The 18,463-nt window shown below is 38.7% G+C and overlaps 1 protein-coding gene across 1 annotated transcript in view; it reads right to left on the minus strand.

Annotated features, from left to right (window-relative positions):
* Positions 1-18,463, minus strand: part of LOC136866715 (nose resistant to fluoxetine protein 6-like) — a 210,098-nt gene that overhangs the window by 127,014 nt on the left and 64,621 nt on the right. Inside the window, exons 5-6 of the mRNA XM_068226819.1 lie at positions 11,702-11,895; positions 7,958-8,118 (exon numbers count right to left, since the gene is read on the minus strand). Coding sequence (XP_068082920.1) covers positions 7,958-8,118; positions 11,702-11,895 — 355 coding nt within the window. The remainder of the gene's footprint in view (positions 1-7,957; positions 8,119-11,701; positions 11,896-18,463) is intronic.

Genomic DNA, 18,463 nt, shown 5'->3' on the forward strand with positions numbered 1-18,463 from the left:
AGACCGACACGTATGTAAAAATAGATCTGCAACTCATTTAAAGGATCCACTACTAATATGCATACTTGAATTTATCCACTCATACTTACTGTCGATGGTTCAAGCGAGGTGTTGCCGACTAGTTTGAAGTTGATAACGCAATTACTTTAGAATTTCACTACTTTTAGGTAAAACTAAAAGGGAAATGGAAGATTAATGTTCCTATCTATCAAACAATGCTCCATGCGCTTTCGAAATCTTCTTGAATCTCAAGTTACACACGCTACATTATTTTATGGATATTTAGTTTCGCAATTCCGTCTTCCATTATTCTTCTTTCTTTCATTATCTCTTTCTTACTTATTTTCTTGTTACCTACGCCTCCCCCACCATAGATGAGTTCGTTAAAAATTCATCCACGGTATCCCTTGCCCACCATAAGAGACGAATAAAAGGGAACCCTACCGGCTGTCAATTTGAGAGCATGGGTTAGAGACCATGGGGTCTCTAGCCAAGAGTGACTTTGCTTCCACTTAATTGTGTCAGGTTATTCACTTTCACATTTTGTGTTCGATCTCTTTTGGTCTACACTTATTCTCTTCCAACCCAGATGGTTTGCGGGGCCTTTAGAGCTCTCATTGCCATGGCTGTCATTGATCTTCCAATTCTTTTGTCGATACGTACATTCATTCTTCGAAGTGTTGGAGTTATTTCATTGTTCCTCTCATTGGAGGATGGTTGTATATTTGTACTTCCTCTAATATACTAAATACCAGAATCTTTCTGGTTAATTTTATTCTTTCTCTCCTTTCTATTTTCGTTCTGCCCGTATTTCATTTCCCCTCCAGTAATTTCTTTCTTTCATTCTTTCTTTCTTTCTTCTGTTCCTTCCTTTTTCATATTTTCGACGTCAAGAGCATCCTTTTCCAATGTCATTGTCTTGATTTTCTCTTCCATGTACATTGATATGTTGTACCTGTAGGAGGTGCAAACTTAGCTATAGTTAAATGCACAATAGAAATCGCACAGAATAATGTTGAGGAGTATTTCCATTTATAGCTTTCTTCCACAAGCCAAGATATTCTTTTCAAACCATTTCCACAATTTTGTCATTTAGATACTGTACATGTGCTGTTATTATTCGTATCCCCGCCTGGATCGACGAAAGAGCAGAGGCCTTGTTCTCGTCCTGTACCTTACTATAACGATTCTTTTCTTCTTTGGTATAATTTTCGTTGGCACCAATTTTCTTGTTGATGCATTTTAATATTTATATTCTCTTGCCTTCGTATGCAAATACTCACGGCAACAAACAGGCCATGGCATGCCAGATATGTACCGAACAAGTCGTCTGTCCATATCTGCCGTGGAAATATCTATCGAACAATCTCCGGTCAAATCCATACGGAAAAGTGCGACAGAATTGAGATACCGGAATCAACCATGTGGAAACACTACAAAGTGGATCTGAAAATGAGGTGTTGGCGTCCATTGAATGTCAGTGAATTATCAGATGATGATTGGGAGAGACGAGTTGATGCTTGTGGTCGGATGCTGTAACAATTCCAAAAAAAATGGCTCAAAAGGCATTTTCACTGACTAATGTGCGATTTATCGCAGCTCCCGTAGTCGCAATGTTTACTTTTGGGAAAAGGAAAATCCACATTTTTTTTCAAGAAAACAAGTGCAACCCACCTCACGTCATGATCTGGGCCGGAATGACACAAATGAATCTGTTTGACTCATATTTTATTTTATCGTTCTGTTAATCAGAACAGTTACCCCCAGATGATTAATGACTGGCTCATCCCGCAGCTGCAAAATGTGGGAATCTTAGACGTTGTTTGGTTTCAACACGATGGGGCGCCGGCTCACTTCGCAGTGGTTGTTCGACAATGTCTGAACGCAGTCTTTGGGAATCGCTGGATCGGTCGAGGATCGGACAATGATCCAGCTCCTCTTCCATGGCCATCAAAGAGCCCTGATATAACAACATCCGATAACGCACTCTGGGATTACATCAAGGAACAGGTGAGGAATCAGCAGTATGTTGGAAATGACGACCTAAAAAAATGCGGTGTGCGAAGCTTTCCAGAGCATGACCTCAAGGATGTTGCTTAATATGAACATCAGAACATGGCGGCGTATACAGCAATGCAGAGACCATGGGGGGACACATATGGATGTTTTTGAATCCTAAAATATAAGATTTTAGTAGAAATAAATAAATAATGATTACATGTACTTTTACATCATGTCAGTTTGAGTCTAATTAAATTTGTGTGCACTGTGCATTACAAATTTATGACCGAGCTCGATAGCTGCAGTCGCTTAAGGGGTCCATTCACAGTCGAGCCGGTTGGCGAGCCCGTCCGTGTATAAAACCCACACCCCGAACCCGACTGGCTCGACGGTGACCATACACTGGCGAACCCGTTGGCGGACCAGTCCGCCAGTCTGTATTGCAAATAGTATGTGCATTGCCTAGTTTTTGTTATAGAGATAGTGGGTTCGAATCCCACTGTCGGCAGCCCTGAAGATGGTTTTTCTTGGTTTCCCATTTCCACACGAGGCAAATGCTGTGACTGTACCTTAATTAAGGCCACTGCCTCTTCCTTCCAACTCCCAGGCCTTTCCTATCCCATCGTCGCCATAAGACCTAGCTGTGTCGGTGCGACGTAAAGCCACTAGCAAAAAAAAAAAAATGTTTTTGTTATGGCCCAACGAAAACATTCCAAAGTGGCTGTAGCTATTGCAGCATTTTGTGCATTGATGAAGAAAAGAAGAAGAAACGTGTGTGGATGAAGGAATGGTTGAGAGATAAACAACGATTTTCTTGTTGTTATTGTTATTATTATTAGTGTTTGAATGTCGCACTAACACATGGAAGGTATTGCGTGACGCAAGGATGGGAAAGCTCCAGGACTCGCCCGGTACATTTCAATAAATTCTTCCCGGAACTGCTTATTCTCCTCAAAAGTCATTGTTATTCGAGGTAGGCCTAATTAACTCACACAGAAACCAAATTAAGCTACAGACGAAACCACAGTGAGCCGGTCAGGTAGTGGACATACACACACTGACGGGTTGGCGAACCAGTCGGGTTCGCCGGCTTAGCTGTCGAACTGCCAACACGGACCCAACCTCGAGCCCAACCCTCAACAACCCTCAACAACCCCCTATAAACCTTCGAGCCGGTCAGTGCGACCAAGGTCACGAACCCGCTCGCCAACCCGCTCGACTGTGAATGGGCTCCTTAAGGGTGGCCAGTATCCAGTAATCGGGAGATAGTGGGTTCGAGCCCCACTGTCGGCAGCCCTGAAGATGGTTTCCGTGGTTTCCCATTTTCACACAAGGCAACCAGGCAAATGCCGGGGCTGTACTTTAATTAAGGCTACGGCCGCTTCCTTCCACTTCTTAGGCCTTTCCTATCCCATCGTCGCCATAAGCCCTATCTGTGTCGGTGCGACGTAAAGCAAATTTTAAAAAATAAATAAAGGTGTAATACAGCAATTGTTCGTGCTACTGACAGCTCGCAGTTCCATCTACAGTAATACTTTATTCCTTTCATCCTGTACCCTGAAGTAGTACGACGGACCACTTAGAGGGCAACGCCCTCTCTTTGGCCAGGAGATGTGGAATCTTAAGCGCAGTAAAGGACAAAGGAGAATGGATCGGTTGTGGCCTATAAATAGGAAATGGTCCGGAATTTGCCTGGAAGTGCGAATGGGAAAGCAAAGCAAAGCAAAGTCACCTCCGTACAGGCCATGAAGGCCCTTGGAGGAGTGGAAGGTAAAGGCTCCCACCATTGTTAATCTCGACACGTGATGGGGTAGAGTGGTTAGCTCTATGGCCGGCCGCCTTTGCCCCCAGGAATTAACCTGGTACTCATTTTTGGTGTAGGCTGAGTGAACCTCAGGGCCATATGCACCTCCGGAAGTGGAAATCTCGTTTCTTAATTTTTACAACTTCCTGACGGGGATTCGAACCCCACGTCCTTCCGGGCAAACCGAGCACGCCTTTACCGCCTTGGCCAGGCAGCCCCTGCGAATAGGAAACCACAGAAAACTATTCGCAGGAGAGCCCGTAGTGGGGATTTAAACACACCGCCTCCCGACTACAGAGCTTTTAAGCCGTAGCCATTCCGCTCAGTGTACGGTTCTTCCAAGACCAGTTGCTGTTACAATGCTGTTACGAATAATATTAAAAAATAACTAAACATAAATGAAAATCGCATGGCCTCAGCTACCGACAAGTCATGCCATCCGGATGGCAGTTTTGACACACTGATTGTGCTGCTACCTACATAGCAATGAAAGTTTAATTCTACTGGACGGTTCGTTTAGCTGAGTTAATTTAGTTTGTCCAATAATACTGAGCACGCCAATAGAGTTCTTTAACATTCCAAGAACAATGATAAGGAATGCCAAGAATTTTGACTGTCCATCAAAGATCACGGTATCACAGCCAAGATCTAATGCAGCAAAACTGGAATCATGAATAGGAAACTAGCAGTGATCCACGGAGGCAGAAACAAAAATAACTAAAAGCCAGTGGCGTATGTTGGGATCAAGACGTGGGCTACCACCAGTCTTGGGTTACCTCTTTTCGATAGTCGGTTTAGTGAACGTTAAGCCTTAAGCGTCTCGAGCTGCAGCCAGTAACCAAAGGAGTAGCCTGCTGTGTTGTCAAGGCTGTTTCATAAGCTGCTTTACCCACGACATGGTGAAGGTCTGTTTGGAGGTATCATACTTTAACCCAGATAACCCTGAATTATTTTTTGTTTGTAATGAGGAACTTTTCCATGAAAATCTATCATTAAGGTTGTAAATGAAGCGAAAGAAAAAGGTTTACCGAAATTCTTTGCTTAGTATGCCGGAAATTGAGCATCCTTCCAGAAGGACGTCAGGGATACCTACTCTCTGAGCATCCTTCCAAAAGGACGTCAAGGAAATACACTATTTACTATATCATCCACTACTGTTGAAATAAATTTTAACCGTTTCCAGAACATTCATTTATTTATTAATTTTTCATTACTGAAGTAATTTATTTCTCATCACATATCATTTTCTAAGCATTACACCTTTGTGTGGAATGGTACAATGCATGAAACGTGCAAAGCATAGTTACATTTGATACACATTGTAGTACACTTCTTTGAGCAATGTTTTCAATGAAGCTGCTTTTTTTTTTCTTTTTTTTTTTTCTTAGTGTGAGTGTCAATTGAAAGATCTGCCACGTAATGCTCCACTCCGTAAAAACGTGCATCCACTTTACGTTTCTTAGATGGCCTCACTTTACCTTTACCAGAAATCACTCTTTTATTGGATTTAAAAATAGATGTGTCCACACGTTTTCTAAAATTCAAATGATCTAGTTTTCCACCGTGTTTCCGATAGAATTTCCAGGCATTTTGTTTTGCTAAATCTATCATGTGTGCTATCAGGGGGAAATACCATTTCTTTCCACTGATCGACACCTTGTAGAGTGAAATATTCTCATCAGCCCGATCGATCCCACCCATTTCTTTGTTGTAACGTGAAAACAAATGCGGTTGTGTCACTGAGATAATTCATCTTTGCACACGTGAAAAGCGGAGAACCTTATTCTCAAAAGGGTTCAGTGGGTCAAAGTTAGTTGCTGCTATAACTCTGATTGCAACTGTGAACCTGGAAGGTGCTAAATTGTAGGGAAATATTCTGCTCCTGTGTCTTCATCATGAGATCTACAACAGGAGGGAAAGTTATTATGTTAAGTGACTCAGTGTCGGGAACTGCATTCCCTTCGAGAATCCCTAATAGTTCGTTCAGAGTAAGGGCTTTCCTGAAACAAAAGTAACTGTATTTCCCTGATGTCCTTCAGGAAGGATACGCAACTTTAGGTCATAATTATGTAGGCGAGCACTGATGTTTTTTTTTTTTTTTACTAGGGGCTTTACGTTGCGCCGACACAGATAGGTCTTATGGCGACGATGGGATAGGAAAGGCCTAGGAGTTGGAAGGAAGCGGCCGTGGCCTTAATTAAGGTACAGCCCCAGCATTTGCCTGGTGTGAAAATGGGAAACCACGGAAAACCATTTTCAGGGCTGCCGATAGTGGGATTCGAACCTACTATCTCCCGGATGCAAGCTCACAGCCGCGCGCCTCTACGCGCACGGCCAACTCGCCCGGTAGCACTGATGAAGCCCCCTAAAGGCTCATCTCAAAACGACATATCTAGTATAGTATCAAACTATGTTTTGAATGATCTGAAAATATCTAGGTAAATAATACTCACACTTCTACAATGACATCAGTCAGTTCTTCCATTGCAAAAACACTGCTTCACTTTGAACGTTATTTCACTTAAGAAACACTCTGCCTTGTAATGAAGCCGATTGTTAACTGATGAGAGGATACGGATCGTCCTGTAAACGAAGTAATTCGCGCCACAAACTAATTGTGTTTACCGCTAGATGGTGTTGAAATCATACTACCCATTCATACTTCTGGAAGGACGTCAGGGTTATCTGGGTTAACGTCAAATGAAGTGTAACACCCAAAGATGTGTGTTTAGAAATTCATTGGCTTGTTACTGAAGATATTCTCGAATGTCTGTTACTATGCAGGGCCGGTAGAAGTGCGTGTATTTTTAAGGAATGGTAGTAGAATTGCAAAATAAAGTACCAAATCCTGTACGTTATGTTTTACAGGGAGCCGAACAGAAGAAGCAATGAGAAAACGCTTAGAACATGGGCGAGAGTGAGATAGTAATCCATATTTCATTCAATTTTAACCGAGTTTAAATGCCTTAGAACTACTCATGTATGTTAACAGATCTGTGAATATACCCCGCACTAACATATCAGAATTCTACAATGCTGACATCCCCCCCCCCCGGATTAAGTCGGTTGAACTATTTTATTACCTCTTTCATCGTAGGTCTATGGGTGGCGTGTTTCTTCTATCATTCATGTTTCCTTTTGAAATTTTATCTAATTGCTATGAAGTTTTTTGTTTAGTAACTAGATTGGCAATTCTCAAAGGTGGTATTTGCAGTAAAAGGTAGGGAAAAGGAATAGCAAAGTAAAGTCATCAATCTACAGACCAAGAAAACCCATGGAAGAGAGGGAGGTAAAGGTAAAGATTTCCACTATCTGTAACCTCGGTACCCAGGATTTAACCTGGTATGGTGCTCATTTCTGGTGATGGGTGACTGAAGCTCAGAGCCATGTAGAAGTCTCATTTTTAAATGTTTTGTTCTCTAGATGGGGAATCCAGTCTACATCCTATCGAGTTAACGAATCACTCGGCTAGTCATCCCCCTGAAAACTGTAAAGCTCATGAAGATTGACTTGAAGTAATCTTTCCTGAATGATATATTTTTCAGACATACTAGGCATTTATAGGTTCATGGGCGTAAGATGGGGACAGATTTATATACATAAGAGTTAAATAAACTGAAGTAGGGGTGAATTTCTTGATCAATGATAGCTCTTCTTCACTGAATAAAACAAAATATCATAATTATCACCTTATGTTTATATTCTTCTACAAATAGCTCTTCCAATTTCTCGTTAATATTCAACGGATTACTACACTGATATGCATACAGAGCAGAAAATTCCAGTTCTTTGTTAGAACAAGTATGCTAGAATGGATTGAAACATTGAACATCTTGAGGAATCTAAACGCGATCTAAAAGATACAGTGTATTTGAGGGGCAGTGAATAAAAGGACAAATAACAAAAATGTTGGCTGTAAACCCTGGATGTATTCTTTCAATGATAATGAGACTACGTTAAAATTTATAGCAATTAATCTTGAATGAAACCCGTCTAGGACCCCTCGAGGGCAAAGAAATCTGAAGAAAGTATAATAGTATAAAAATGTTATATACTGTGAACAACGACTGATCACTACGCTCCACAGGAAATGAGACAGACAAACGTGCTTATTCCTTCTAGACCTACAAATGGTAATAGATAATACCTTACCTTATGATTCGTGAAATGATTTTATCCTTGATGTCAAGTTTCCCTTTCCGTTCCAGTTCTTTAATAAATATGTAAGACGTAAGCAGGCCACTGATGAGCAAGAACGTGTCTGTGTAGATTACTGACGTCCTTCCAATCACAGACCAAGGTAAGGCGAAGAACTAAACAACAAGGAATGAAAGGCATGAGGAAAATGCGATATGCCTTTTGTACAGCGCCTAAGATGTGTGTGTTTTAGTAAGTTCAAAGTGGTCAACTAGTGACAAACTCAGCAAAATTTTTAATTAATGAGAGTTAATTAATTATTGACGAGTCTTTTAGAAAGCCCAAACTAGCATAATCTATATTGTTTCTTTAAATATATAAAATGCATACTCTTTTGTAGAGAACCGTATTAGTTACATGTTCCTATTGTTGTTCTCAGTAGTACGGAGATATCCCATCATACTCTAGGAGTGGGTAAGTGTCATGCAAACATACATTCCTACAGTACGGTACAGCAAGGTTCATTTTCCTTTACACACGCGCATGTGAAAATGAAATCAACGAAAATTGTTCTGAAGGACTAAATGTCAACATGTGGCTGGGAGGCGTGACCAGTCTTAATCCTAGAATATTAACATACGTAAAATTAGTGTGTATGTGTCACATAACTGCGCTCTGTTCCTTGCCGCGTGTCCCCCAACAGACCACCTCCATGCAGTGCCACTGCCTTCGTGAAGCACAGGCCGTACCGTAGCAACCGCGGGAAAGCAATCAGCTGATCGTTAGGCGTAAATTTAGCACGTTAGTTAGTTGAGTTACATGTGAATTCTTCGCTGTTTTATTAAAATTGTTAATGTTGGCCGCATGTTTACTCAGATATATATCAGACCGAGTCATTATCGACTGCATTATTAAGTGAAAAGTCCTCAATTAGTTAAGAAAACTTCGTGTGAGTGTGTATTCATATGAGGCTATAGGTTAAGAACATCGTTGTGCAGTGTTTTAATTTTGTAGTTAATGTGTGTAATGTTGTATCCATGGTGTATAATTAATTGAGTTAGTGCATTCAGCGTTTTATTATCAACCACAATGTGTATATACACACTGAACTGAATTAATATTATCAGTGAGAAAAATCAACATGCTAAGAGTTGCTGTGTGCCTGGCTGCAAAGTTAATTATAAACGAGCAGAGTACACTCCAGTATTTGTGTTTCCTTCTGATAAAGAAAGAGTTAGGTTATAGAAGAAGGCTATTTCTAGGGAGAAATTAATAGTTAATCACCACAGAGTAGTGTGTATCAACCAATTTCCTGAAGACTAAATCCTGAAGGAAATAAGATTGTCTCGCCCAGATGGTGAGTTATCATTTCTTATTATGTCAAAAACATGGGTAACATTAGATATATTTTTATGTAATCAGACTTACGGCTTATTTGAATTCGGTGTATCTGAAAATTCAAGTCCAATTTATGCATTTTACCATTTTAGGTAGAAATGTATTGTGAAATAACATTTGCTCAGATTTTTCCTATCAAATTTTATAACATAGGCAATGGAACAAGGTCATTCCACGAAAATTGAATATAAAAATAATTATATAGGAATTATTTGCTGTTAAAAATCTACCTATTTTTAAACAGTAACTGAATTTCATGACAGTGACAGTAAATGTTTTGTTATTGTTGCAGGTTAGCTTACTCGTAATATTTCTTGTAGGTAGCCTACTGAACTGGTGGTACAGATATAATTTACATTTGTAGTAAATTGTATTGGTAATTGGTTGCTTGTTTTCTATTAGTGTGTATGATGTGAACGTTCGAGTTGACCAGAAAGTGGATAGAAATCGCAAGAATATGTCTCAAAGTGTTAGCCTGTACTCACGGAAACGAACGGACATACGCAAGCAATAGAACGTTACGGGGAAGGATATGCATTGTATGTCAGGACGAACAGATATTTATGAATAATTTTTGGTTTTATAAGGTGTTAACGGTTTCTTAAGTAATTTAAATGAGTGTATTATTCAAGCGGAACGGACGCGTATCGCCTCCAAGTTCCACACAAAGCGTGACGTCATCTGAGCTACAGTACGGCCTGTAATGCATGTGTGAGGAGCGAATCCTGAATCTGAGCACAAAGAATCTCCGATGACGATCCGAAGTATTCCGGTGGTTCTAAGGTAATCTCGACTGTGATCCAGATTCACAAGCTTCTGTTGAAATTTAAATTGACCAGCCATCGAAAGGGAAATCTCAAAAAGGAACTAGGATGAGATTAACTTCAAACAGCTCAGCTTCAGACTCTGAACCTCTAGAACAGTTTTTTTGTTGACTGTGATCTGGATACACTCTTTGGTAAGCATGGGCATATATGGAAACCAGCTGATTCAAACACAGGAAAATACCCAAATATGAACATAATAGGACCTGCGTCGAACGTAGAAGGTGATCCACGTAGGTGGTTTGAAATATTCTTTACTAAATGCATAATGCAAACTGTACTTCGTAATTCTTAAATAATAATTATATTAGTTCTGGAGACAATGTGGAGTTTGCTTATTGTTTTAGAGTAGTGTTAGTTCTGTAGGTTTAAGGGATAAAATGGATAAGAAGAGCACTGTCACACTCTCGCAGTTTTGGCACAGCAACTACGATATCGTGAACTCAGTGTTGTGTTGGTTTCTGCAATCAGGATTCCCGCAACATAGGTGTTTATCGTGGAACATTATTTCCGGTCATACGGAGAGGGGCGTGAGAATGGGCCGAGTTTAATAACAGTACGGGGAGTCATTTCATAATAACACAAGTTCCACCATCCGGGATCGGTCTTATGAAAACGAAAGGGGGCAACAGGGCACCTACGAACTATCGACTCAAACCAGAATCATGGACGACTTCTCTAACAGGTGTTACTGCCCCAAAATCGTAGTCTACGACAAACATAGCTGAAACTCAGTTTCTATCAGAATGAGATGAGCTAGCCTGATTACTGTATTGCAGCCGAGTGTTTTCCATGACGTATAAGGTTCCAGATTTCTTCTGTAACATATGGTTTTCAGATTAAAATCTTCACTTTCGTGGCTACATCAACCAACAAAAATTTCGATTAAATGGCCTGATGTTATATACAGTACAAACAATTACACAGTGCGTGGGTTACGATTTGGTGCGCCGAATCCGGTCAATAAATATTCGTTTCTTATTTCGTCAAGGTTGCTGCACCGAATTCTAAAATAGACCAGGTATTCTACAGAGAACTCATTATTACCTCATTCATGCGAGACTTGCGCTGTTTTTTGTCGCGCCAGAAATTTAACCCTCCAACGACAATAGATGCAGCAAGATGGAGTTGCAGTCCACACCGCGGAGGAATCACTTAACCTTCTGCAACGACACTTTGGAGATCGCCATATTTGCAGCATACGGTATGATCAGGGCAGAATATACGCATGAGCTGTGCGATTGTCGATAACGCTTTCCGTGTATCGCTTTTGACCAAGTAGAACCTCCTAAAAAGACGTGTTCTAAAGAGTTGTTGGGAGGAATTTTCAGTAGTATGTTGATGTTTTTATATGTGTTTAGTTAGAGGTTCGCAAAGTCATATCCTCCATTATATTTTTTTCTTCAGTCTCTGAGTGCTGCTCTGTGTGTCATCCTTTGAAAGTCGGATCAGTCTTGTGTCGTGTGATGGAATATGTGTACAGAAAGTTACTTCATTGGTAATATATATTCTTGGAGAATAACTAGGTTGTACTTACCTCTGTCGTTGAAGTCCTGTTGATGTATGGATTAAACATGGAAGCAACTTTTTTATGAAAGATGAGCAGGGCCACTGCATTCAATGCTCTTACACCATGTATAGATTTGATATCGTCTGAACTGGAGTTGGTGCTCAGTAAGGTGCGGATGTTCTTGCGAAGAGAAAAGGCGCTGAGCATTTTCAAAGGTTTCCCTGTAAATGTAACAAACAATAGAGATTCACTGACATTTTTTCTTTTATCATAATTCTTAGCTTCCTCTTTTTGATCAGTGGTAGAAATTCGAAAATCCTGGGATAACACATGGCAGAGGTAGTCTGATATCGAAGAACAGAAAGAAATCCATTCGATACCCTTTGTCGTACTTGTCTCTGGTGACACATTTGTTGTTTAGCCTATAAAACTAAAACTAAATACTCAGCCATAAATCGCCTATCAGAGATCTGGTTTATTCCGCCATCTGGTTGAGTACAACCGAGTCAAAATTATTATTATTATTATTATTATTATTATTATTATTATTATTATTATTATTATTATTATTATTATTTTCCGTAATTGTTACAAAGAAAAATTTGAACGTTGATTAATGTTCAGAGATTCTCAATTTATAAAAATTCCACACTGTATATATTTAGATTTTAAAACGTACAGATAAGTATTAATGTTGTTGTTGTTGTTGTTTAAGTCATCAGTCCACATACTGGTTTGATGCAGCTCTCCATAACACCCTATCCTGTGCTAACCTTTTCATTTCTACATAACTACTACAACCCTCATCTGCTCTAATCTGCTTGTTATATTCGTACTTTGGCCTATCAAACGAAAAAAAAAAACATTGAGATTTTCCTAACTGTTTTACTAAATTTACAAACATATATAAAACTACATTTAATATGGAAATCTGAAAATTAACATTCATTAAATAAAATACACACTCGTCGAACCTTGTACTCACACTTACTTGTTACCTTCTTACTTACACATACGTTATTTGAAGGGCGCCAGCTGTCACTCAGTACAGCAATAATAGAATGAGACTCTTGACCATCTCTAGGGTGTGGGGTAATAAGCTTACTTTTGACAACATACCATATAAGTTCTGGGAAAAGGAGATTGGCGTTCGGTTTCCCCATTAATTTTGAGGTTAAGAGATTTTACTGTCAAAGAAATGAAACTATGAATTCGTTTGATAGAACAATATATATTCTTTAAATAATATATCAAAAAATAGTGAGTCTTGTTGCGATAAAACAGATGAGAATATGAAATTATGACATTGCAACTGACAGAAACTAGGCATGAATTTGAATTCTTCTTGACCGGACATTTAACAATTTATACGAAATATTTCCCTCACTGATTCACTTGACTGTACCTTTAACACTTTGAGTGTAATTACGACGTAATCCATTGCTCTGGTGTTTACTGTAGATGTGTCACGCCTAACGTGGTGATACATCCTTGCGACTGCTTCTTCTCCATATCATCTGACTTCTTTGTAAGTCAATATGGTATGACCTCTTGGCAGGTCCAGGGTTGCCCTCTCTGACTCCTTGGTAAGCCTTGCGTCCGCGTCTTCCACTAAGTGACGGACCAACCATTTGGTCTCACTCTCTCAATGACCAATAATTAATGGCTCACTGAGTCTTCTCCATCTCTCGTTCACACTCGTTGGCTGACCACCTAAGGCCTCTTGATCTAGTAGACTACTTCACTGTACTGCATCCGTATAAGTAATGACTGACGCTACAATGTGCACCCACCTTATAGACTTTGGTTGACACAACTACGTAATCTCCAGAAATAACAATGACATACTCCCACCTACGCGACAGATATTACATACAGTGGTGAAATAGCCCCGCGGCGATTGAGTCGATGCGCGCATATCTAAATAAATACGATGACATAGCCAAGGCGCGGCGATGACTTGGCAGAATCGCCAGTGGTGTCGCAATATAACAACGTCACTTCCAATCTCTGATGTATACAACAATTCTCACTGTACAGGTATTGAGTGTTATACTACACATACGTATATATGTATACATCTAAGTGCAATCTTGCAAGCAACAGGCAATTGCAAAATTGAATAAAACGGATAATTACAATAATAGTACAATATCACAGATAAAATAATAATAATACTGACATAATAATAATGATAATAATAATAATAATAATAATAATAAAATACAGATAAAATCATACAATAATAAAAATACATATATCACCTTGTAACGGGATTTGAACCGTTACAATTCGCCTCCCTCATAAATAAATCGAAGAACAAAGAATCGATTGATTTATGAACAAAATTATATATATAACACTGACACAGATAAACACTTTAAATGAGTATACAACAACAATTTTCTTTTTCAGCATCCATACATTTTATAATACATCACATATATGAGAATTCTTCTCGCACATTGCCATCGTAGATAACTGTTCAGTGTCCCATTCTCATACAATACACAAGAGCATAGCCCTTAATTTAACACACACAAATAATTTCAATCAATATACAACATTCTTCTCCTTTTTTTTTTAACATATCAAAATATTTTGTGAAAATTCACTTATATGAGAACTTTTCTCGCATATTGTTATCGTAGATAACTGTCCAATGTCCTGTTCTCCGCCTTTTGCCATACAGAACATGACAATGTAGCACTTATTCTTCCAATACACCAATACGACACTTGGTTCACACGCATATCGTAGATGTTAGTTTTATTTTGCCAGTTTCTCACAAAATTTAATCATCTTACTCTTATTTCAACAAATCTCACGTGAAATACTTCTTTAAGTTATATAATACTATAAATACCGACAATATCCCCTTCCTGAATTTATAAGAATATGCACACTTCCCGATACGGTTCACAATAGTGAAATACCCCTGATACAAAATAATAACTTCAACATATTTCCCGCCTCTGCAGATGATGAAATGGAACTCTGAGTAGCACTCTGTCACTCAAACGACTCAATTTTGCCCTTATTAACTTACATCTCTCAATAAATCACATCCTTCTTGGCAACAATAATTAAAGAGTCAATACAATGGCTACAAGATGGTTCAATTATTCCGTAATCCAGCATAATGTTTATTTGTTCCTAGACGTCACTAGCATTTTTAAGTTGACTGGGGTACTTACCTCCCACAAATGATGAATGGTCATCTACTATAAATTTATGTTCATATACGTGTTCCTCACTTAACCACTAAATACATCTCGATGCTTACCTAACATCGAACACAATAAATTACTCCTCCTGTAATTCACTCAAATTACCTCACGTCACTGCCTCATACCGACTATCCCTCGGATACTGGTCGTACAGGCACGTAACACACCCAACAACATTTCCTCTCACTAGGAACAACTTCACTTACCTCTCATATATTTCAAAGAACACACGTCACCAACACACTTACCTCAGACCATCATAATTAACACGCACTTCTTTGCTAGTTTCCTCATAGAACAGACACACACTACCTAAATCAAAGTCTACTCTACTTCCATGATTTGCAACCAAGTCAGCTCCTAAAACAACTGAATACACAAGCTTTGGTACAAACAAGGCATAGTCTGAAACTTACAATTATCTTTACTTATGATCGGTACCGCTGTCATTTTATTTACTCACTTTGACTCACCCAACGGCTGTTATAATATCTAATAGTACCTTCATTATATCACAATTTCCATCATCGGAGTTACTACCTCACTACTTACGTCATATTCTCGGCATTACAAGTACTTACATCACTTAACAGAACACTTCTTACGTCTACCTTACTACTACTATTAATTACTTCATTATCTACGACTACGTCATTACTTAAATATCTCACTTAACATTACTTAGGTCACAATCACACTATACTCTTAAATCTACTTTCACTACATAACTACTTATACTATATACCTATTCATCTTCTACCTTCGGCCTGTCCACTTAACTTACCCGATTCCCTGTGAATCTGAAATACTCTGGCTCGATAACGACACCTTGATAACATTCATATTAAGACTATCATAGTCTCTCTGATAACTCAAACCCGTACGCCTCCCATCTTCCGATTTTCTCTGATTACTCTTCTGACATTTTCTCTCATAACTCAAATACATACGCCTCCCATCTTCCGATTCTCTCTGATTACTCTTCTGATCCTCTCTCTCACAACTCAAATCCATACGCCTCCCATCTTCCGATTCTCTCTGGTTACTCTTCTGACCTTCTCTCTCATAACTCAAATACATACGCCTCCCATCTTCCGATTCTCTCTGATTACTCTTCTGATCCTCTCTCTCACAACTCAGATCCATACGCCTCCCATCTTCCGATTCTCTCCCGTTACTCTTCTGACCACTATCACCATCAACACAACTATTAATCCTCTGCGGATCATGATCACCCCCTCTCCTCTGATACACGGCTAACATTTTTCCCTTTCTCTCTGCTATACTACTTTCCCCAGACATCATGCGTTCTCTCTCACGCGCGCGCCCTAGCACACATTCCTCCCAAAGCCTATCAATGAACTTGTCTTTAAATTCTCCTAAATTAGACATATTATTCCAGTATACACGAAACCATATTTTACTTTCACCGACCAAAACATTAGACAAAATCTCCAACACGTATTCCCATTCAATAACATTATTCCTCACCTTACTTGCAAATCTTTTCTCGACTACTTTTACAAATTCTGTAGTACTGAACTGTTTTCCAGAAAACTTGGTTAAATCACAATCCCTACTGAACAAACCACTCGCTATTACCACTTCTCCCGCCGTCTCACCTCTACCTTCCTGCCGTATTACTTCCTGGCAACTCAAAATTTCTTCTTCTTCTTCTTCTTCTTCCGCTACACTCTCAGAATTCTCTTCCACTATTCTCACGTCTTCCTGCAATTCTTCCTCTCTCTCTCTCACCTGCTGTGATAGCATTTCCTGTTCGTTCCGTAGTTCAGTGACCTCTACAAGTTTGCTTTCAATTTGTTCAATTCTACTAATCTGTTCCCTCGTATCTTCCCTAACTGCATTGTAAATTTTATCCAGTCTTTTCTCGACTACCTCATGAATTTCTTCCCGATTACTCGAAATCTTATTACTTAACTCTAAGATATTCTCTGTACAAGTTCCTTTGACATGTTCAATTTGAGTATGAAGATCGCTCCGATTCAACTCCATTTCACCTCTAAGGTCAACACACTCTTTATGTACCTTATTTTCTAACTTAGATATTTGACTAGTTACCTCTACTATCTTAGTATCTATTTTAGAATTTAGTGATTCACTTAACCCATCTATTTTCTCATTGGTCACTTTAAAATTTTCTTTATTACTGCCAATTAACTCTTCCATTTTATTACTTAGAGAGTTAATCTGTTTATTACAATTTTCATTATTAGTACTAATTAATTCTTTCATCTCTTTCTTATTATTTTCACTACTACTACTAAATAATTCTTTCATCTCTTTCATCTCTTCCTTACTATTTTCAATCAGTTTCTTACAATTTTCATTATTAGTATTAATTAATTCTTTTATCTCTTTATTATTTTCACTACTACTACTACTAAAAAATTCTTTCATCTCTTTCTTATTATTTTCACTATTAGTATCAATCTTTTCCTCCATACGTTTCTGATTTTCATTACTGATCTCGGTAAATTTGGCCATCAGCAAATTTAGAAAATCTTGGTTCATTCCCCCCACGATTTCCTTTTGGGTTTCAGTGTGCTTCTCAATTTCTGCACTTTCCTGAATTATCCCAGAACCTTCCATCGTATTCACCTGCTCCCTACTCTGAATTTCACCTTGGATGTCCGCCGAAGCAATGACCTCGTCGTCACATGACTTGTTATTGTCTTCCTTGTCCATCTTTGGTTCACTATTGATAGTACGTGATCTCAAATTAATTTCCCTCTTCAAATCCCTTGACATATCCCCAAAATACAAATATATATCACAAAATTATAGTCCTGAAATTTACCGGTAATAATTCCGTTGGCTGAAATGTGCATACTCTTCCCAAATGAACCTATGATATGCTGTCATTCAGAACAAATTCTGAATTTATTCGAGCCCCACGTTGGGCGCCACATTGAGATTTTCCTAACTGTTTTACTAAATTTACAAACATATATAAAACTACATTTAATATGGAAATCTGAAAATTAACATTCATTAAATAAAATACACACTCGTCGAACCTTGTACTCACACTTACTTGTTACCTTCTTACTTACACATACGTTATTTGAAGGGCGCCAGCTGTCACTCAGTACAGCAATAATAGAATGAGACTCTTGACCATCTCTAGGGTGTGGGGTAATAAGCTTACTTTTGACAACATACCATATAAGTTCTGGGAAAAGGAGATTGGCGTTCGGTTTCCCCATTAATTTTGAGGTTAAGAGATTTTACTGTCAAAGAAATGAAACTATGAATTCGTTTGATAGAACAATATATATTCTTTAAATAATATATCAAAAAATAGTGAGTCTTGTTGCGATAAAACAGATGAGAATATGAAATTATGACATTGCAACTGACAGAAACTAGGCATGAATTTGAATTCTTCTTGACCGGACATTTAACAATTTATACGAAATATTTCCCTCACTGATTCACTTGACTGTACCTTTAACACTTTGAGTGTAATTACGACGTAATCCATTGCTCTGGTGTTTACTGTAGATGTGTCACGCCTAACGTGGTGATACATCCTTGC

This window comes from Anabrus simplex, chromosome 3 (genome assembly GCF_040414725.1).
Source record: "Anabrus simplex isolate iqAnaSimp1 chromosome 3, ASM4041472v1, whole genome shotgun sequence".
Lineage (NCBI taxonomy): Eukaryota > Metazoa > Arthropoda > Insecta > Orthoptera > Tettigoniidae > Anabrus > Anabrus simplex.